Source organism: Suillus subaureus (genome assembly GCF_016647635.1).
Source record: "Suillus subaureus strain MN1 chromosome Unknown BJ212scaffold_6, whole genome shotgun sequence".
Classification (NCBI taxonomy): domain Eukaryota; kingdom Fungi; phylum Basidiomycota; class Agaricomycetes; order Boletales; family Suillaceae; genus Suillus; species Suillus subaureus.
Genome location: NW_024538562.1, coordinates 631232 through 650615, shown reverse-complemented (window position 1 = coordinate 650615; position 19384 = coordinate 631232). Strand labels below are relative to the sequence as shown.

The 19384-nt window shown below is 48.0% G+C and overlaps 7 protein-coding genes and 2 non-coding genes across 9 annotated transcripts; 4 read left to right on the top strand and 5 right to left on the bottom strand.

Moving 5' to 3' along the window:
• Positions 1–205: 205 nt before the first annotated feature.
• BJ212DRAFT_t36 lies at positions 206–291 on the bottom strand. The gene has a single exon. It is a non-coding gene; the product is annotated as a tRNA-Ala (tRNA).
• Positions 292–560: 269 nt separating this feature from the next.
• BJ212DRAFT_1265078 (C5-sterol desaturase) lies at positions 561–1669 on the top strand (the record flags this gene model as incomplete). The annotated part of the gene is made up of 5 exons (XM_041330459.1): positions 561–1009; positions 1060–1160; positions 1213–1358; positions 1410–1514; positions 1580–1669. The coding sequence occupies 5 exons, from the start codon at positions 561–563 to the stop codon at positions 1667–1669; spliced, it is 891 nt and encodes a 296-aa protein (XP_041196507.1).
• Positions 1670–2303: 634 nt separating this feature from the next.
• On the bottom strand, positions 2304–3818 carry BJ212DRAFT_1477610 (WD40 repeat-like protein; the record flags this gene model as incomplete). Its single annotated transcript, XM_041339575.1, has 9 exons — positions 2304–2485; positions 2541–2594; positions 2648–2769; positions 2820–2843; positions 2894–3000; positions 3056–3208; positions 3281–3454; positions 3515–3607; positions 3666–3818. 9 exons carry the CDS (start codon positions 3816–3818, stop codon positions 2304–2306), a joined length of 1062 nt encoding a protein of 353 aa, XP_041196506.1.
• BJ212DRAFT_1546998 (XFP N-terminal domain-containing protein) lies at positions 3806–7206 on the bottom strand (the record flags this gene model as incomplete). The annotated part of the gene is given in 12 exon segments (XM_041341878.1): positions 3806–4182; positions 4238–4400; positions 4453–4768; positions 4821–4885; positions 4937–5218; positions 5273–5543; positions 5590–6132; positions 6185–6475; positions 6537–6672; positions 6691–6692; positions 6811–6988; positions 7041–7206. The coding sequence occupies 12 exon segments, from the start codon at positions 7204–7206 to the stop codon at positions 4145–4147; spliced, it is 2451 nt and encodes an 816-aa protein (XP_041196505.1). The 3' UTR covers positions 3806–4144.
• On the top strand, positions 3980–4059 carry BJ212DRAFT_t37. The gene has a single exon. It is a non-coding gene; the product is annotated as a tRNA-Arg (tRNA).
• A 1874-nt stretch (positions 7207–9080) lies between the features above and the next one.
• On the top strand, positions 9081–10839 carry BJ212DRAFT_1333390 (P-loop containing nucleoside triphosphate hydrolase protein). Its single transcript, XM_041334845.1, has 4 exons — positions 9081–9478; positions 9532–9566; positions 9623–9815; positions 9865–10839. The coding sequence occupies exons 1-4, from the start codon at positions 9450–9452 to the stop codon at positions 10796–10798; spliced, it is 1191 nt and encodes a 396-aa protein (XP_041196504.1). The 5' UTR covers positions 9081–9449; the 3' UTR covers positions 10799–10839.
• An 80-nt stretch (positions 10840–10919) lies between these two features.
• BJ212DRAFT_1477607 (WLM domain-containing protein) lies at positions 10920–12707 on the top strand (the record flags this gene model as incomplete). Its single annotated transcript, XM_041339574.1, has 9 exons — positions 10920–11102; positions 11163–11217; positions 11274–11344; positions 11408–11422; positions 11472–11562; positions 11612–11978; positions 12031–12089; positions 12159–12567; positions 12626–12707. The coding sequence occupies 9 exons, from the start codon at positions 10920–10922 to the stop codon at positions 12705–12707; spliced, it is 1332 nt and encodes a 443-aa protein (XP_041196503.1).
• A 244-nt stretch (positions 12708–12951) lies between these two features.
• On the bottom strand, positions 12952–15153 carry BJ212DRAFT_1265146 (aspartic peptidase domain-containing protein; the record flags this gene model as incomplete). Its single annotated transcript, XM_041330464.1, has 13 exons — positions 12952–13432; positions 13489–13525; positions 13581–13708; positions 13762–13816; positions 13872–13920; positions 13970–14003; positions 14051–14127; positions 14187–14320; positions 14375–14473; positions 14530–14631; positions 14681–14749; positions 14800–14949; positions 15003–15153. 13 exons carry the CDS (start codon positions 15151–15153, stop codon positions 12952–12954), a joined length of 1566 nt encoding a protein of 521 aa, XP_041196502.1.
• A 354-nt stretch (positions 15154–15507) lies between these two features.
• BJ212DRAFT_1333378 (Rho GTPase activation protein) lies at positions 15508–18910 on the bottom strand. The gene is made up of 10 exons (XM_041334844.1): positions 18361–18910; positions 18174–18307; positions 17677–18117; positions 17384–17623; positions 17176–17328; positions 16960–17115; positions 16805–16909; positions 16036–16751; positions 15859–15985; positions 15508–15811 (listed from the first exon to the last, which is right to left on the bottom strand). Exons 1-10 carry the CDS (start codon positions 18503–18505, stop codon positions 15716–15718), a joined length of 2313 nt encoding a protein of 770 aa, XP_041196501.1. The 5' UTR covers positions 18506–18910; the 3' UTR covers positions 15508–15715.
• Positions 18911–19384: the final 474 nt, after the last annotated feature.

Here is a 19384-nt window from a genome sequence, read left to right as displayed (position 1 = left end):
GTTTTTCCGGGTTCTCGAAATTTTACAATATGGTGTGAGCTTGTCACTGAACGTGCCATAGTTAGCTTGGACCACCCACTTGCTGTACTTCCGCTGTCAATACTAGAACCACTACACGCTGGTGAATCCCACAGTTGTGACGAGCCGGCATGTCGAAGAAATGATCACGTGATGCTGCAGTGTCAAAAATGCGGCAGGAAAAAGTTGGACGTTCAGGGGATTGAACCCTGGACCTTATACAAATTGGATGCTTAGTGCAAAGCATACGCGCTACCACTGCGCTAAACGCCCTTGTTGTATCGATTGACCTCTTGAATTATGTTCTTGAAGTTTTTCGGACTCCAACTTTGTTTCCGTTGCCGCTGAGTTTTATTTGACGTGAAATTAAAATTAGACAAGTTAGGATGCTTTGTCATGCCGTCGGTCAAAAAAGTGGTTCGATGAGCATGTCATATAAAAGAGTTGACCCGAACTTCGTCAGTTTGCTCTCGGTACCTGCTGGTTAGGTCAAGTGACTTCCATAGCTAAAAATCGCCGTCTGGTTTTGATTTTTAGGCACTATGGATCTTGTTCTGCACCTCGCAGATGAATATCTCCTCGACAAAGTATGGGTGGGGCTGCTGCCTCCCAACGATCATCCGTCATATGCTTCCCTTTCCACGTCTGCAAACTTCACGTCAATCACGTATCTTCAGCAGTCTGCCTGGCCTCGTGATTACATCCCTAGACAAATTATTTCTCTCAGTGTAATCACCCTCATGGGCATTCACTGCCTTTATTTCTTGTTCGCGTGGCTCTCATACAAATTCATTTTCAACCATGAGATGATGCGCCATCCACGCTTCTTAGAGAACCAAGTCAAACAGGAGATACAATGCAGTCTACGAGCCTTTCCCTTCATGACCCTCCTTACCCTGCCTTGGTTCCAAGCAGAGGTAATGGGTTACTCGAAACTCTACGATAGTGTAGAAGAGTACGGTTGGACTTACTTGGCCCTATCAGTACCACTGTCAGTACTTTCTCTCTCAACCGCGACATCTACTCAACAATTATTATCAGCTTCTTGCTTTTCACCGACTATGGAATTTACTGGGTACACCGACTATTGCATCACCCGAGTATATATAAAACATTCCATAAGCCTCACCACAAGTGGATAAGTATGTTGCTCTGCTTTGCATGCCGTCGTCTTGCGCTTAAATATTTTGGTAGTACCGACCCCTTTTGCCTCTCATGCTTTCCACCCCGTGGACGGCTACCTCCAATCTGTCCCATATCATCTCTTCATATTTATATTCCCTCTTCACCGATGGTTATATCTTGGTCTCTTCGTTTTCGTCAATTTCTGGAGTATTTTCGTGGGTGCCCTGCATTACTCATATGGACTACTCTGACGTCAACGACACTAGATTCACGATTCCGATATGGTTACCGGACATGCCCTTGAAAAAGTGATAAATGGACCCGCCCATCACACACTCCATCATCTTTACTTTACGGTCAACTACGGTCAGGTACGCATTACCGTTTATGCTTTTCTCGTAGTTATCCCCTAATGCCTCTTTCCCCTCACGTTCAGTACTTCACGTGGGCAGATCGTGTCGGTGGTTCGTACCGCCAGCCCGAGTCGTCCCTCGATCCCATGCTGGAAATTAAGAAACAGTCATAAAGACGATGATGATGATCGCGGCGAACCTATTTTATCATCCAATTATAGACTGTCATCCACCCTTGCCCACTGATGGATCATCCTAATACATTTTTACGCTGCTTGTTTACTTTTTTCGTTGAACCACTTGGACTATCAATGGTGTATTCATTTGGGATTGCCTGATCCCCAACTCTAGTCCACTAAACAGACTGGTTTTATTGGCTATGAGTCGAGTTTGTTTCTTATATGTTGTCAATGTCTGCTTTCAACTCCACGGTTGCAAGTGCGTCTAAGATCCACTAACTATCCAGAAGAGAATATTATCAAATGTTGTGTATGCGATTGGTGCAACACTCCGCAGGTTTCAAGGGCATGTCAGTAACTACGAACACCAAGCCGATACGGACAACGGTGCGCATTTTGGTGTTGGGTGCGTTTGGAGGAATATTTCGCCCCTATCCCACGACGCTAAGACGGCGCCAGCTACCAGGTTCCATCATTCCTAAGGGCCGAGCGCTAAAGCCCAACGAGTATAGTCGGAGAAACACAACTGCCATGCTATTAATGCAACACATCGAGACATCGACATATGTATGTAGATAGCGTACTACTCAAGAGCAACTCAAACACTGTCCTGATGCTTCAGCGTCACCTACTTCTTTGGTCGCCTCTTGACCTCATCGTCCTTGCAAGCATGTAACATGAGTTTGTTGGGGTGTCCTGGCGTCATGCCGCTGTGGCCTTTAGACCAGTCATACGAGATAGCGTATGCAAATATCGTGCCGTTTCGGTTGAACGCAGTAGCACTGATTGGCCCAGGGGCGGCTTCGAAAGCTAGAAAAGTATAATCAGTACAACCAAAGAAGGCCGACAATCAGAGTGGGGATACTCTTTAGCCGTGTGCGGGCATCTTTGTCCCAGAAGTGGATAGTCCCATCAGAGCCTGGGTCGTCCGAGTTAGACCAACCACACGGAACTCGAGGCTTCGAGGCTTACCGCAAGTAGAGAAAATCCCGTGCACAGGATGGAAGGATATGTCATTGACGGCATATACGAGGGACTGGTCTTTGGCGTTCGGTGTCTGGTCTTTTCGATGGCACTTGAATGAAAAGTTGTTCCTGTACAACACGTGAATGAAGGTATGAGCGGAACCATGAAATACCCATACGAGCTGTCTTTTTCTTCGACGTATCTGTGAAATGATGAACGCCTGAAGACCAATCATCTGACAAAGTTACGCACTGGATGGCCACACGGCCTTCTACACTACCCACAGCAAACCCACTGCTGGCGGAGTTGGTGAAGCATGAAACAACGCGCGTTTGCCATTTCAGCGGGGAAATGATGGTCTAAATGGCATGCATAGGTCATTTTGAGGACATCGAGTGAACCTCGTTGACATACTTTATATGCTGTGTTTGGGTTTGTGAGATTGAAAATCTGGATATGGCGCTCGGCTGTGGCGACGACCATAAGCGGATATTGTACATCCATGCTGTAGCAGCGCTCAGGGAGTTGAACGGTGGCAACAGGAGTTGGCGATCGCATATCCCAATACTATGATCGTGGCGAGTGATAACGCAAGTTATGAGACATGTGCACATGTTACGAAGATTACAACAAGCTTACTTTTACGGTTTTATCCCAACTGCCAGTGGCCAGAATGCCACCCTGTGGTGTCTCGATCCACTTTACGACCTTCACAGGGGCATCATGCTGTGCCACTTGCTGTGATTGTCCATTCGTAATGTCAAACATGCGTGCAGCATTGTCCGCACCCCCCGAAATAACTTTGTTACCTTCCTAGAGGCCGAAGAGGCGATTCAGCGATATCAAATGGTGCCAAAGGAAGTACAAGTGCACCTTGTTCCAACACACGCTCAACACAGGTCCTTGGTGGCCAAACATTGCCTTGCCTTGAGTCTGCCCTCCAGCGCCAACTTCATACAAACGCACCTATCGATGCATAGATTACGCGTCAAACATAAGGTAGATAACTTCTGAAACTACTTACATTGTTGTCCCAGCTGCCTACCGCTAGATAATCTGCCGCAGGGGAGAAAGCTAGGGAAGAGATGGAGTCAGTCGGTGGCTCCGGAACTTCAATATCCTTCTCTGCGGGCGCCGCTGGTGTTGTCGACGCCGTGTTAGTTCCAAAGAATGACATGACGTCTCAAAACAGTTGAAACTGAGAAGATTGCGAAGGTGCAATTCGAATCTAAGGAGCAATTCAGTTTCAGTGCAAACAAGTTGGACGTAGCTGGCAAAGTGTGGCGTGGTAATTTTGGGTCACACTGTGATGAATGTCGGGGTCTTGGATGAAAGCATGGCGGGTTGGCGTAATGGTAACGCGCTAGTTTCCGGTTAGGGATCGCTAGAGATTCTGGGTTCGAGTCCCAGGCCTGTCGCTTTTTGTTTATTTCGAGAGCAGAGCTACATGAATTGGACAAATGATACAGGATGTACACATAAAACTCATGTCAGGCGCTGTTTTCAGTCAAATTTGGGAGTGTCAAATGTGCCTTCAGGATCTGAATATGCACAGTCATGTGTGGGTGCAAGTAAGGTAACCACTAGGTTACTCACCCGTTCCGTGAGTAAAGATATACTCCTTGTCTTTCGCGGCCATGTGCATGATGTGGGCTGCGTCCGCGTGAGCCCCTGTTGAAACCTTCGTATTGAAAAGAGCGCCAGCACGGATGGCGGCTGCGGCAACGTGATACCTAGACGTATCATTGCAAAGCATCATCTGTGGAAACCATATCAAAATTAGGGATAACTTATTGCTGCGAATGACGCACATCGAATGGCGAGGTTGTCGTTCCCTCCTCACGATACCCCTCGATGGTGATTCTGTCCACGGCAGGCCTACCGAATATCAAACCTTTCACCTCGATGGGGTAGCTATGGTAGTTAATGATGATATTCTTGTCCTTGGTGAAAAGCGTGTCAAAATCATCGGCGCTTAAGGCATGCGGATGGCTGCCATGGGGTCCCAGAATCATGAGGTCGGTAACGTTGATGATGCGCACTCGCAAAGCAGGAGCCATCTTGCGAAGGAGTGCAGCAGCCGCTATAACTTCGAATGTCACTTCGACACCGATACCAACGAGGACACTGATTACCTTAAGTCAGCCCAAGCTGCACCACTGCAAGGAAAAATGCTCACACATCCGGGTCCACGCCATCGTCGATGCTCGCAAATTTCCATATGGATGCGCCCGCAATACAGTGCTGTCAGACTTTAAACAAAATGCAAGCAAAAATTAGGAGGGATCACTTCACCTTGTTCGCCTCCTCAGGACTCAGCCAGACGGGCGTGGGCTGCTTGCTACCAACCATCAAGTTCACATAGTTCTTCGCCCTCAAGCAATGGGCCACTGTGGACAAGAAACAATTCGCATCAGGCGGCAAGTACACGCGCGCCAGCGCCGGCTTTAAATTGAGAACGGAACCAATGAAAGACGGGTTCTGATGAGAGAAACCATTATGCTCCTGACGTGCCCAGGTGGATGTCTCCAGATAATTCACGGAACCAACATCGTGCCTCCAATTAGTCTCGTGGGCCTGGGGAGGAAGATATGAGTCGCGTTAGTTAGCCCACTTAGTACATCAACGGACCATCTTCGTGAACTTGCTATACTGCACCATCATGGTGTGTACAATGCCAAGGAAGGCCTCATAGCTCGGGAAGAGCGCAGTCCTGCCAGTAAGTGTGTACCCTTGCAACATGCCTTGGCAGGTATGCTCAGACAAGATTTCGATGACGCGCCCGCCCTGAGCGCGGGAAGCAACGTCCCACTGGAGATTGCGTCCGGTGACATCAAATACAGCATCTAGCTTGTTAGACACGAGCTCATCAGGAGAGAAAATCCGGAAAGTGGTTGGGTTCCTACAAGAGGGTGAATAAGAGCCAAATACGTAATTGAAAAACATACTCCTTAATCGTATCCCTCAACAGGGTTCCGACTACCTTCATGCAACTTGCCTGCGATCCCTGTTGAACTCCAAGACGAGTCCATTCTGAAATTCGAATGGGGTGGAAGGTGGCATATGCTTCCTTCCTGCAACCAAGCTTTTTGTCCTTCTTGTCAGGGATGATGCTTAGCAATTCTTCAGCAGGTACACCCTCCACCACCCCTCTGCCGCCTTTAGTAACGAAAAGTTCATGAGGTCCATAGCTTTGAAGCCAACCCTGGAGGGCTTGAAGCTCCTCCTGTGACGTTTTGGCCTGTGGAAGTGGGACTTGGTGTGAGTGGAATGACCCTTCGATGAACTCTCCATGCATCATCCTGGGACAGGTCCAACCCTTTGGGGTACGGAGGATCAAAACAGGCCAGCGCGGCTTCACAATGGGGTGTCCTGAGCGAGCTGCGTGTTGAATACGGGAGATTTTAGCCAAGGCCCATTCCATAGACGCAGCCAGATCTAGATCAATATGTTCCAAGTCACTGACAATGCGGACCATATAACCATAACCGCTGAAATGAATACGTCAGACTTGAAGAATGCATGCCGTAGTTCGCCCCAGACCTGAACAGGGCTATGAGCTCTTTGTCGTCCATGCATCCGTAAATGGTACGTTCGGAGATCTTGAACCCATTCACATGCACAATAGGGAGAACCGCGCCAGATTCAGCAGGATCGATGTACTTGTACCCATGCCAAGCAGTGGCGGTCGGACCGGTTTCCGCCTCGCCATCACCAACAACACAGGTAACAACAAGATGAGGGTTATCCATGACAGCGCCAAACGCAACGCTGAGAGCGTAGCCAAGTTCACCACCTTCATGGATGGATCCGGGGGTTTCGGCGTTGATATGGCTGGTAAAAATGATGAGATAATAAGACCAAGCCAGTAGCAGAAATGTTCAAGTTGGCGAACCTTGGAAAACCTCCAGGGGCACTAAATTTTGTAATGAGCCTTGTCAAGCCAGCACGATCACGCGTGTAAGGCTCCCAAAAGGGAGACAACGAATCTTCGAGCCATAAGGACGCCAAGACAGCAGGTGCTCCGTGACCTGAAAGAAAGAGTTAACAACTGTGTTATGACAATCACGTGATGCACGAATATATGCGCATTTACGATCATGATGGTGTGCATGTATGCGCATTGCATAACATACGTTGTGGCTAGGAGCAAGGTAAGGACATTTGACTTGCCTGGGCCGACCACCAGCAAGGAGTCGAGATCGGTCTTCTTAATGATCCTGTTGAGATGCGCATATACCAAGACTAGGCCGGGGCAAGTACCCCAGTGACCAAGAAGCCTCGGTTTGATGTCATCAAAAGTTAACTGGCGCTCAAGCAGGATATTATCCTTCAAGAAAATCATCGCTATCGACTTCATTGAATAGTTTTTTTTTACGCGCTGAGGGTATTGACATACCAGCAGCAATGTAGTTGGCTGCTCGCCTGAACTTTTGAATCGCACGGAGCTCGGACTCCGTAAGGACATTGTTCGTGTTAAGTTGAAGAGCATAGCCGCAAATCGAGTCAGGGAGATGAGAGGGGTCTGGGGGAGGGTTTGGCTGGGCAATTATCTGGCCAGGCATTGTATCCGACGTAGATACTGACAACTTGAACGGGCTCTAGGTGTGTGGATTTCTGAGTCTATTGTTTACACAACTTGAAGTAGTTCTTGGTCGTGGTTGTGAACGAAGGTGCGTTCTCTCCATCTACCTGTATTATAAGGAGCAATTTAAAGGGGCTCCCTGAATGGGAATTTGACGCAATGGTTGCTTCATCGTTTGCTCTGACTCGGAATCTCATTCGAAAGCTACCATAGGCCTCAAGGCTAGATACTCTTCCGCGATGTCGATTTTGTTGTTGGATTCATTCTCGCTAGTCGACTTAGCAGTTCTACAGCGAGACCTTGCTGATAGGGGCTGCCTAAACGTTTTGGAAATAAATATTGCCTCTCCTGCTCGGGCCTCTCCGACACGCCGGAGCCCAGTGGCGTACCTGAAAGCTGCAAATAAGCCATCGTACGCCATCTCTGGCCCTAATCTCTCTCGTAAAGGGCAGACATGGGTCATAGGCTCACCACCGAAACAAGAATGTCCTTGTTTATTCTGTCAGCAACTTGAACATCGAAGGTTTCCATAAACATTGTCCCACAAACTACTAAATCTACATATAAAGTACATCTTCAAAAAACGAGGCATGTGTTTATATTAGCGTGATCGGTGATCTGGATGTGACGCGAGGTAAATATACTAGTAGATTAGATGTAAAAGCAACAATGTCCTCTCAAACTTCGAGTGATTCTGCGTGACATGAGTGACCTTCTAACAATATAGATAGGAAAGCGGACTACTCACGGAACGGGTGTTTGTTCACAATGCACAGGTGCTCTGCGAGTATTATTCAAGGTCCTTACGCCCCCTCGAATGAATGAAGTCGGTCTGCCAGGAATGCGGTCCATTTTATCGAACAATTAAGACCGTATGCTCCAAGTATATCCGCGACTGCTTCAGTGAAAGTTGTTGTAGCAATTCAGCAAGGCAAAATTTCTTGCTCACCTCGATAACCTAGAAACCTGAAAGAAATTTGAGGGTAAAACAGAGATTTTTGGTTTTTGAAGACGAGACTTCCGCAGATGCCTTGTGGGATGACTGCAATGCGCATCAGGCATTTTATACTTCACACAGAGAGAAGGTGGATGGCATGGACAAGATATTAAATCATGCACTATGCAAGCAGCTATGTGCGGTGGCTGGCTTGCTGCTAACGATGTCAACATAGAATGAAGGCAAGAGAAAGCCAAACCTTCTGTGAGACGCCTCTGAGACTTTTTTAATGATCACAGTAATTTGGCCACCCGTTCGACCTGGCTGTTGCTCCTTCGATTTAAGGCAGGTGCACAGTTGTAATAATACCTCCTCCGATACGGGGAGCATCCGAATCGTAATACAGGAGAGCAATGTCTAACTCTCAACCGAAATTAGGGATATCAGGCTCCTTGCGTTATCGGCCGCGGCCACACTAGGCGCTCGCCTATGCCTGCCCATGCTGGGAAAACGAAAGTTTGCAATGAATGCAACGTGAAAAATCGGTCCGTAAAACCTCCATGCAGATCAGACCAGACCAACCCGCCAGGTTCGAAATTCGCGCGTCAGACGAGAATGATGCCAACGTTATCCTGGCGGGCCAAATATAGCATGCCAGACCAAAAGATTGGCCTGCCACCAAATTAATAGGGCCAATCCACAATATGGCATGTGGCAAGCACCGACAGCCAGGAGTCTTGAGGAACGCATACAGGCCTCCGTATCAGGGTTCGCATCACCCACTCTGAGGACCACGACCTGAAACATCGGATATGAGGGATGGCATTACTGGATGGTTGTCAAGCTGTGGCTATAGATCTAATCGCATCAGCACAGGAATGACTGCCATCATAGATATAATACAAATGTCTGCCTCACCCTTGAGTCCTAGTGAATCTGCCAGTGAACCCGCGGTGTGAGCTGTGTGATGAGAAATGGTAATAGCAACACATAACAAAGTACTTACGATCGAGCACACTACTCATCTATATACAGCTACTGAGTCCCGAGACTCAAAGAGCTCAGCGCTCACCGGAGCCAGAAGGCTTGGCAGAACACAATGCGTTATGCATAGCTCAGGCCTCGATTTCATGCCCCTCATCACACACATCTATAGCACGTGTTCACATTGATGTAGTGCAGCGTGGATTCAGCGAGGACCGTTCTCAGAATCCACATAAGTCAGACAAGGCCGTTGTCTTGAACGCGCAATACGCCGTCCTCTGTCCTCTCCATACGCATTGATCATGACTGAAGCACTGAGCATCAGAATAGCGTATGCGTTGGCCGTTTCCCAATAATTTCTTCCACTCAGTCTCATATTTGCAGTGTCATGGGACCCTCTGGAAGTGGCAAGACGACATGTGCGTCAGCAACAGGGAGAACTGTTTCAGGGAAACCACTGATCGACCACTCTCAGTCATCAATGAGGCCAGCGGATCTGACTTTGCAATTGGAAAAGGTCTCGAGAGTTGCACCGGTGAAGTGCAAGCAACGAAACCATTCAAACTTAACGGCCGGGAAGTGACATTGATTGACACTCCCGGCTTCGACGACACCAGCCGCAGTGATACAGACATCTTAGCGATGATAGGAGCATACCTCTCGCAGACGTCTGTCTTCCTTATGATGCTTTTTCTTGTTCTGACCCAAATGATACAGATATGAGCACGGTGCCAAACTTGCTGGTATCATTTACATGCACCGCATATCAGATTTCCGGATGGGAGGGACAAACAAACGGAATTTCAAGATGTTCCGAGAACTCTGTGGGGAGTCCACTCTGCGAAATGTGTTGATCGTGACGAACATGTGGAGCGAAGTTGCTTCTGACCTTGGGGAGGTGAGGGAGAAGGAGCTAGAGAGTAATTTTTTCAAAGGAATCTTCGACAAGGGTGCGCGGATGTTGAGGCATGAAGGCACGCGAGAATCGACGCACCGCATCCTACGACACCTGATCAATAACCAACCCGCCACGCTCCTCATTCAAAGGGAGCTCGTGAAAGAGCACAAGAATATCATCCAGACCTCTGCAGGATCTGAGCTGACGCGAGTTCTGAATGAGCAACGAGAACACCACGAAGAGGTAGTGGCTCAGTTGCGCAAGGACATGGAGGCAGCGATCCGTGATAAGGACCACGAAACGAGGGAGGAACTTAAGGAGGAGATACGGACCAAGCACGAGCAGATCTTGAAGTTGCAAGGCGAAAACGAGCGGCTAGAGGCAGAGTTCAAAGCCGCCAAGGAGAGGCTTGAGGTTCGGATCAACGCAATGGAAGAGAAACATCACGAGCAAGAACAGACTGTAGACGCCTTGAAAGAACAGCTGGAGACGGAGAGAGAAAATAGGGAAAAGCTGGACATCGAACAGGAACAGAAGGAACAGCGATTGCGTCGCCTGGAAGAGGACAATGCAAAAGCTCAGGAACTGGAGCGCCTGAATAACGTCTACGAATTGGATAGACTTGCCGCTGTTCGTGCTGAACTCCAGGAAGAGCTTCGTAAGGAAGAGCAGCAGAGCATGAAGGAGCCACATGAAGGAGGCGGCGGGCTAATGGAGGATGTGATCACCTGGGTGAAGTCGTGGTGGTCATGATGTGAACCGTGACAATATTTGTATTTATTGTAATTGTAGTGCTACCGACTAAGTCTTACCTCTGATGTTCATCCATTTCATTGACAAGTACATTTCGCACCTTGGGTATTGTTAATAAGTCATGGTCCACGTCCGCATCAACGAGCGCGAAGCTAACCCGAACCCACACGTTAATTTCATCTCCGTTCTGCCTATGGTCGATGCCACCCTCGAGGATGACGCTCGGCAACTTATGCGGGCGCTGGCTGCGCAGGTGAGGCCTGTCATGAAGGCTCACGGTTTCACCGTGAACAGCTTGGAAGAGGTGCGTACATAAATGCTTCCAGTGTCCCTAGGTTGGGTATACTACGTTGAGACTGTCTAGTACGAGTATAACAGAGTGTTCGCAGGGCGGAACTGGAACAATGGAGAGACAATTGGTACGCACACTACTACGGAACGAACTTAGGGTGCTCTACTGAGGGTGTCAATGCAGAGCTGGTTCTAAAATCTGCTAGCGGTTCATTTGTACCAATCCACTGGCTCATGAGCACATTATGCCATGAAGTGAGTCTTCCTTTGCAACCTGTGTGACAAGTTGATTGACATTGGGCGTGTTTGTCGCGTTAGCTCGCCCACATAAAGGTCAGTCATACCGACTTGCAACTATTCGATACCCTGACACGCGATGCAGCACATGAATCACGGACCTGCTTTCCAAGCCCTCTGGCAACAGCTACGCAATGACGTCCGTACCCTCCAAAACAGGGAATATTATGGCGACGGTACGCCCCACAACCAAGCTTCTCTTAAATACACCTTATAAGTCCCCAGGCTATTGGTCTTCAGGGACCAGATTAGCAGATTCCGCGAAAATAGCTGGCCAAGGCATTGAAATGGGAGACCTTCCTGAATACATGGTCGGTCGTCCTCCATCTTTCTCATCTATGTCTCTCAGATGGTGCAAACAGTGTGGTGGTGCTCACTCACGCACCCGACCTGCCTCCTACCAACGACGTAGAAGGATTGCTAAATTTAGTGGGCCCTCTGTGCACACAGGTGCCCAATCCGAAAAGAAACGCAAGGCTGGCTCCAGGATTAACAACGCTAATGCATTCGGTTCAGGTGGAAAGGCACTGAACGATGGTATCATTGGCGAGAAGAAAGAAGCCGGAACGGGATTTAGGAAGAAAGCTGGAAGGTATATGTTTCGGCTTTCAAATAGCAGGGGCTCATGCATCATGGTTGGTTAGTAAACGCGCCCGGGAAGAACGTGCACTTGCTGCCGAGAGACGTATGGAGACGCTCAAAGGTTGGTTTTGTCTTTCCCCCATTTCGTCAGGTGATTCACTTTCTCCTTCGGTTGCATTCGTCTCTTCAGCGTCAGCATCCACTTCGCGCCTGAAGACTGAACCTACAACAGATTCCGAATCCGAATCCGATGCTGATGCCGAATCACTAGAAACAGATCAAGACCGTCGCAGAACCATGCTTGAATCCGTCGGAGGACAAGAGCTTGACGATATGAAAGCAACTAGATATGACTTCTCAGATGACTTCAGACTTCCCGGAGAAACTGGCGGTAATACATGCAGCATTCACAAAATTGAACGTCCCGGAGCTGCTGTGTCGATAGACGCGCAGCCCGGTTCATCGACCCGACCCGGCAAGCATCGACGTGTGGAGGACGATGAGGTATCTGTCACCAAGAAATTACGGATTTCTGGTGCTCCTAGACCTGGCAAGACAGAAGATCAGCCGGATGGCTGGAACTGTCTCGTATGTACCCTGTACGTCTTCTTTGAGATGAGGTTCAGGTCGATGGAATTAATTTGGTTATGTCATCAGAGCCAATGAGCCAGAACACCTAGCCTGTTCTGCCTGCAGCACCCCCAGAGGAGACCCTCTCTGGGTGGGCAGAGGTTCATGAAAATCGAACGTGGACTACCACACAAGTATACCCAATGGTGCCATTTTTTTGTGACACTAGAGTGATTAGATGCGTGATTTACAACGGACAAAGTTCGGGGTGAGATGACAAGTACTACGTTATGAAAAGCGTGCAGTGTTCAACGATGGAATGTAATGAACGATCAAAACAGTCCGTGAATGGAAAGGTATGACACAAGGCTAGTAAGTAACAAAACAAATAATATATTGTATGCAAATAATCCTTATACGATCCATGTGCCAACGACCAGAGTGATCAGCATCGAAATAGCTACCCCTACTCCCGGAACGCTCCGAGAGGCAGCACTACTCCACCCAGGGGGGACACCTAAAGTAACTGACGGTTGCGAGATGTGAGATGTTGATGTCACCACTGCACCGTTCGAATTTGTAACAAATAGTGTATATACACCAGTCACCTGAGGGAGGGCGGTGGCGTTAACGGCAAGTGTCCCCATGAGGGGACTGTACGTGCTCGTCGCGAGCTCGGATTGCACAATCTCGCCATAGACGGCTGGAACCGACGTGTTAAATACGTATGACGGCGTCGTGTAAGTGGGTGTGGAGAGTACGAAATTGGGTAGAGTGGTAGCAATCGTCGCAGAAAGTGAGGATTCGACGACTGAAAAAGGCTGTACAGGTGCTGAAGCGTTGTTGCAGGGATATAACCCAATCATCGGGGGCTCCTGGTAGTCGATTCCATAACTACATGGAAAAACTGATGAACACTGCCTGGAAAGATTTCAAGAAGTTGAACATACCTCCATATTGAGTAGACAGTTCGCAAAAACGGAGTTCCTGGAAGCGATTAGTAATATGAAGCGACGCGGAAGTATACCGTAGACTGATGTACCTAATAGCCAGTCGACTCCATCGGCACTGGGAGGTGCAGCTTTAGGCCACGATAAACAGAGGTCCGGATTCCCCTCAGCTGGACCAATAATGTAATCGGTAGGTTCCAAAACAAATGTAGTTCCATCCCTGGAAGAAAGGTTTTAGCAGATAAGCGGGCTATTTAATCAACCGCTAGTCACCCAAAGCTGAAGGACATGGTTGCTGAAGAGTCACAAGGTATGGCCCATTGGCCACCTTCAGTATCATTGCTTTGTCAACTCCAGTAGTATCCAGGATAACATTGACTTACTCTCATCGACTAGGCGGCTACTGGGAAACGAACTGTACAATCGCGTTACCTAGGAGAATATGAAGATTAGTCGGTTGATAAGAAGGTTGAGAGCTAACATCTTGATATGGGCCATACAATCCTGGAGTGCCGCTATGGCAGAGTTAAGCGCGCACGCGGATAGATTGTTGATCACTTACATGTCCAAAAGAGCAATCGATGAATTGTCACTTGGGCCAGGGTAGGTCGGTTGAGGAGTGTATTGAGTTCCATTGACCTTGCAAAAAAAAAAATTAGTATCGTCCCATACTATAATTGCAAGATCAAGAGCCTCACCGTGAAACTACTCATACGAATTGCCCAATAGAAATAGCCAGATGTATTGGTTTTCGTACCGACCGGAGAGAACGGTACGACCTCATTCCATACAACCTGGCTAACGTTGTGCACGACAGATACATCAATGGCCCCTGTTTAACACAAAGACATGAGTATCGTAAACCAGGCGCCCAGGAGAGACTCACCGAGGGCAAACGTTCCAGTTGCATTCCTTGTAAGACTCAGTCCAAAAATAGGATAGTTAAGTATGCCTTGCTGAGCCAAGGTCGAAAAAAACGGCGTGGCTAGAACGGACCAGATCTGTGAGGCTGGCACTCACAATGTTGCGCAACTAACATACCGTTTACAGCACTCGCGGATATCTCTGACTGTCGCGAGAATCCTAAGCCGAGGATACCGCTGACCTCGCTGACTAGCGTAATATTAGAATCCGTTACAACGCCTGTGAATATGTGAGCGTGGAGTGTTTCCAGTCTGAAGCCTATCCTTACCAAATGCCTGATTTGCGACCGTTACGTTTGCAACTTCTACAGTCTCTCTGGCAACGAACCCGGATGCACCTTGTCACACCATCAGCATCGGAGTGGTTTGAACGGATTGTCGCACATACCAGTCCCATCAGCGTAGTCAACGGTGAAAGTGGTCTCGTTATTGTTGATGGACACGAACGTGGGACTGTCATAAGTGAGAGGGTATCTTGGCACAGACATGCATGTGCTGTTGGTACAATCCGTGGAAGTAAGCCAGAAGTCGGCAGAACCTGCAACGCGCTTTTCATATGGAGTTTTATTGTTAAAGAAGCGCGCGTCATACCTGTGTCGAGGGCAGCTCGGAAGCTTATTTGACCAGCTTGGAGAACAACGTAGTATGTCCTGACACGATGATCCGGTGAGAAAGGTGAATATTTGAGATGTAAAGACTCACCCGTCAGCAGCGATGGATACTGGCGAGATTCCGAAGGCATTGAGCGCAGTTGAGTTTGACGCCTGACCAGCAAGCAAGGTAGGTCCATCCTGCAAGGATGTACTTGGAAGATTATAGGTACTTGCCGCGAGAGCATCTTTGAACTGCAGGGCAAAGTTCAGAACAAGAAACAGGACGACCGTCGCCAACCGGTTCATTATGCGCTCTTCAAAGGAACCTGAGTCTACCAGGGCAACATTCGAGCACTATAAAAGCTCGAGTGGGAAAGAAGAAGGGCCAAGGAAAGAACCTTGGGTGTTTGAACTTTGTCACGACGACGAAATGATTAGGCTGGACCAGACCCGGGCGGCATGCCGTTGTGGCTTGACGCTACACGTCACATGTTCACTACAGAGAGTAGAAAAACAGTTATTCAGACATACACATAACTACACAGAGTAATACATCTACATCCGAAAGAAATCGAAGAGTCATAAGAGGTGACAGAAAGAGGCTATAGAGTAAAAGAGACTAGAGGTAATGAGCGTCACAGTGGTATCACAAGAATGGATAGAACATATAAAGATGAATGTCTTAAAGATAGGTAGAATAGGACCATCATGTCACCGCTTGGCAAACACCTTTTTCAGTAGCGCTAGAACCTTCGGTACGTTCAGCTGAACGTACTCTAAATCCAGCAAGTGTTTGTTGTCTTTTTGCTGTTGACAACGTAAATATTGATGGTGTGCATAAAAGAGGAACCAACCTTTTCCAATAGGTCGTCAATCTTTAGATCCATTTCAAGAATGGCTTTCTCCCGACCCTTGTAGTGCAATGAAATGATGAACGTCCCAGGCGTGGGTGATGTTATGTTGAAGTAAATGTTGGGTCGACTGAAAGCAGGTCAGAACACCATATAAGAAGGAATCGGGAAAGTACGCACCGGTTATCAGGAACGTTACTCTCCACGATGATCCCTTCCTTCTCGAGTTGCGCATGGGTAAAGCGATATGGACCAAGAACCGCCGATTTCGATGGCTTCCTCTCTTTGCCTCCGACCGTGACGACACCCACTCCAGTCGTACTGCCCTTGTCTTTCGACGCAGTCAAACGGACATTCTGGAGATATGCCTTGTATTGCTCAAGCTGCGAGCGCAGGTAAGCATTGTGGTCGCAGATCGTTTTGTAAACCGCTTCCAACGACTTCGTTTCTAATACCACCTTCTCCCGCAGATTACCAAGGTGAGCAAGCTCAGCAGCAACCTCATCCTGCATGAGCTTATAGCCGTCTGCCGCCTCGATGATATTTTGCTCCTCCAATTCACGAAGCATCTCCTTGACTTTAATGCCTTTGCGCACAAGCGTTGCATCCTTCGTCGTAGCCGCTCGTTCAGCAATCGCAGCCAGGTTGTACGGCCGCTTCTCGGCAGTGTGGGGTATAGAACGGATGAGTTGTACAAGAATAGACTTGGTTTCCATGTACAGCATGTCGCTCGTTGATACCGAGTCCATCAGAGCACTCTGGATATCCTGTACAGGTGTTTCCCAGCGGCTGTACAGATTCAGCTCGATAGCACGGTTCTCCTTTCGTGGAACTTGTGATGGAGCGGGTCCGAGTTCATCAGTTAAGATACGTAAATGCTGCTTGTCGTTTGGGGACTGGAGCACAGCCGCATCAGAAACCAGTAGAAGGGCAAGTAAGGTATACTTACGAGAGTCTCCACATGCTGTAAAATCAAAGAGTGGGTGTTGTACAGCTCGTTCATGGTTATGTGGATCATGAGGTCTTTCTTGGATAGAGCCATGTATTGGTCCATCTAAGATACAACGTTGGTCGCCATGAATGATGAGATATGATCGGACGTACTTCAAGAGTGTCATAGAAATCCCCGACCTCGCAAAGACTGTTAAGGAATTGGTTGATCCGTGCTTTATTATTTTCTACAAATGGGTTCAGAGTGATCATGTAGATCTCCTTCGCATACGAGGGCTTGTTTGCAAGGTTCTGCAGCATCTTCGCAATCTAATGAGGTAATTTGCTAGCTAAGAGTATGAAAACGGAAGGGCTAATACGGGTACGTACCAGGGTCAGCGTTCGGCGAGGGTGTTTAGCTGGGACGCCTTCAACGAGCATGTATGCTTGGGGGGTGACAATAGCAGGATTGATGAACCGTAGAAAGAAGAAGCCTCCTATCAATGAGCAAATAGCGTAATCAGTTGCCTCGGGATACTTGCGCTGTGACACACCAGAGGGTTAGTGTCAAATGAAGGGAAGATGAAAGTGAACCGACCCGAGTCAAACTTCGGATCTGCTTGCAGATCCATCGAATACCGTACGGCACACTTTCCATACTTTCTATTATGGTTACGAGGAAGCTATTCGCGATTTCCATTAGCATAGTAAGTCGTGGTGCAATGATAGCTTGAACATCGGCGTTCTCGGCGGCGACCTCTGGGGGTACTCCGCGGGGTAGATTGGGCGGTAGTGTACCTGTTTCTTCTTCTATTTGGTTTATCATTTGCTCGTACACCTGTGTGCTGGTTAGAGATCTCGACATGCCTCTCGGCACCAGTTATGGCTCACCTTTACAGGATTAATTTCAAGGTTCAAGTCTTTGTGTTCTATCAAGCTATTGATGCGTTCTGCCAGTACCCCCTTGAGATAACTTTGCCCAGGACCTCGTCGGGTGTAAGTAGTCATCATTCGGGACACAGGAGTGTTAGCACGCAGTAGCGACCCAAACTCGGTTGCTGTCTCAAATTGCGCAGACAACACTGACTGGAACATCGTTAGAAGAAGATGCTCCTCACGACTCTCGTATTGGTTTCCATATAGCGTGAACATAACCGTCTGCAAGAGTGTGTCGATCTCTGACAAGCTGACAAGCCGACATAGTGCAGCAATATGACGGGGTTCAGATTGGAGAAGGAAGAATAGGTTGGAGTATTGTTGCAATTTTCGATCATCGGGATAATGGCCTTCGGTTGGATCAACTTCTTCTAGCGTCCGTTCCACTTCACGTTGCTAGCCCATATAGGTGAGCCGAAATATAGAATTTAACACAGCATCAGAACACGGACCTCATCAGCGGCCATACGATTCTGAATAAGGAGAGCGATGCGAGAGTCAAGGTAACGGACGTCACGCTCGAGCACAAAATTTTTCTTGGACTGGGCGGATATTTTGCCCTTGAGGTCACGAAGACGTTTTTGTGCTGTGTTACAAAGCCTTCGAAATAAGGACATGTAAGTTATAATTTGGACGCACCTCTAGCCAGGTCATCCTCCACTTCAACATCCTGCTCTGCAGCCATGCTGAAAAGGGCGGTAACACTATAGCGATTTGTATTCCTGTTCGTGAGCCTCCTCCCCATAACTGCGCCAGGGGAGGTTGGTTGATCGCCATAAGACATGATGAGTTGAGAAGAAGGCTGTTGATCTTTGGATCGTGAAGCGAGGGCCTATATAGATTTTGAAGTCTGCCCTACAGGTGTGGAGAGATTTCCTAGATTCCTAAGCTAGCACCGGCGCAGCCTGGCAACAAAAACAAGAGGCCTGTTGGATATCGAATTTTGTGGGTATCAACAAAAGAAAGAAAGAAAGAAAGAAAGAAAAAGAGGAAGAAGGCGGAGGAAGAAGGCAATGCGGGGAGATGACGAAGAAGACAATATATCCGCCAATGCGGCGCGTAACACAACTGCAGCTGTGGCAAGACCAACGAAACGCTGAGAATATCTATGTAGCAGGTGGCGTGAAATTACCATAATCGTATCAAAGTCGAATCAAACTAATCAACAAATTGAAGCTTGGTGAGTAACATCCAACCACCTTGTCTGGTTAGTACATTCACAATCCTCATAGTCCGTTTCACATCTTTTGCTGATTTAGAACAACACGTTTCACATCAGTCACTGATCTGTGTTACACCCAAAATATTCCCTCAGTGCCTTACACAGATTCAGGTGACTGATGGGTAGTCCATTACCCGGGTCTTTAAGCTCAAGTCCGGCGCGCTCAATTGAGCGTTGAGAATTGATCGGCGTCTTACTCAATTTCATTGCCGCGTTAAATCGTAAGCGATTATAACTCACAAAGCCCAAAATTTAGCCGCATCGATATTCGGCCGCGGGTAAGCTTGTCACTCTTCTATAGCGAGTTTGATTCATGAAAATGGCATGTCATTCCTCGACTGCCGAGGATAGTTCAATTACAACTATGCCTCGTCACTCGGGATTCACGAAAATAGCCTGGTTCTCCTGGCATACCATACCTAGACGGTTCTTGGGATTATG

Excerpts from the sequence above, each read along its gene's own strand:
- BJ212DRAFT_1333378 (XM_041334844.1), bottom strand. The coding sequence starts at position 18,505 with ATGTCTTATGGCGATCAACCAACCTCCCCTGGCGCAGTTATGGGGAGG. Across the intron at positions 18,308-18,360 it reads GGAGGATGACCTGGCTAGAG|CACAAAAACGTCTTCGTGAC; the intron begins GTGCGTCCAAAT and ends TTTGTAACACAG. Across the intron at positions 18,118-18,173 it reads ATCGTATGGCCGCTGATGAG|CAACGTGAAGTGGAACGGAC; the intron begins GTCCGTGTTCTG and ends TATATGGGCTAG.
- BJ212DRAFT_1333390 (XM_041334845.1), top strand. The coding sequence starts at position 9,450 with ATGACTGAAGCACTGAGCATCAGAATAGC. Across the intron at positions 9,479-9,531 it reads GCACTGAGCATCAGAATAGC|TGTCATGGGACCCTCTGGAA; the intron begins GTATGCGTTGGC and ends TCATATTTGCAG. Across the intron at positions 9,816-9,864 it reads GGAGCATACCTCTCGCAGAC|ATATGAGCACGGTGCCAAAC; the intron begins GTCTGTCTTCCT and ends CAAATGATACAG.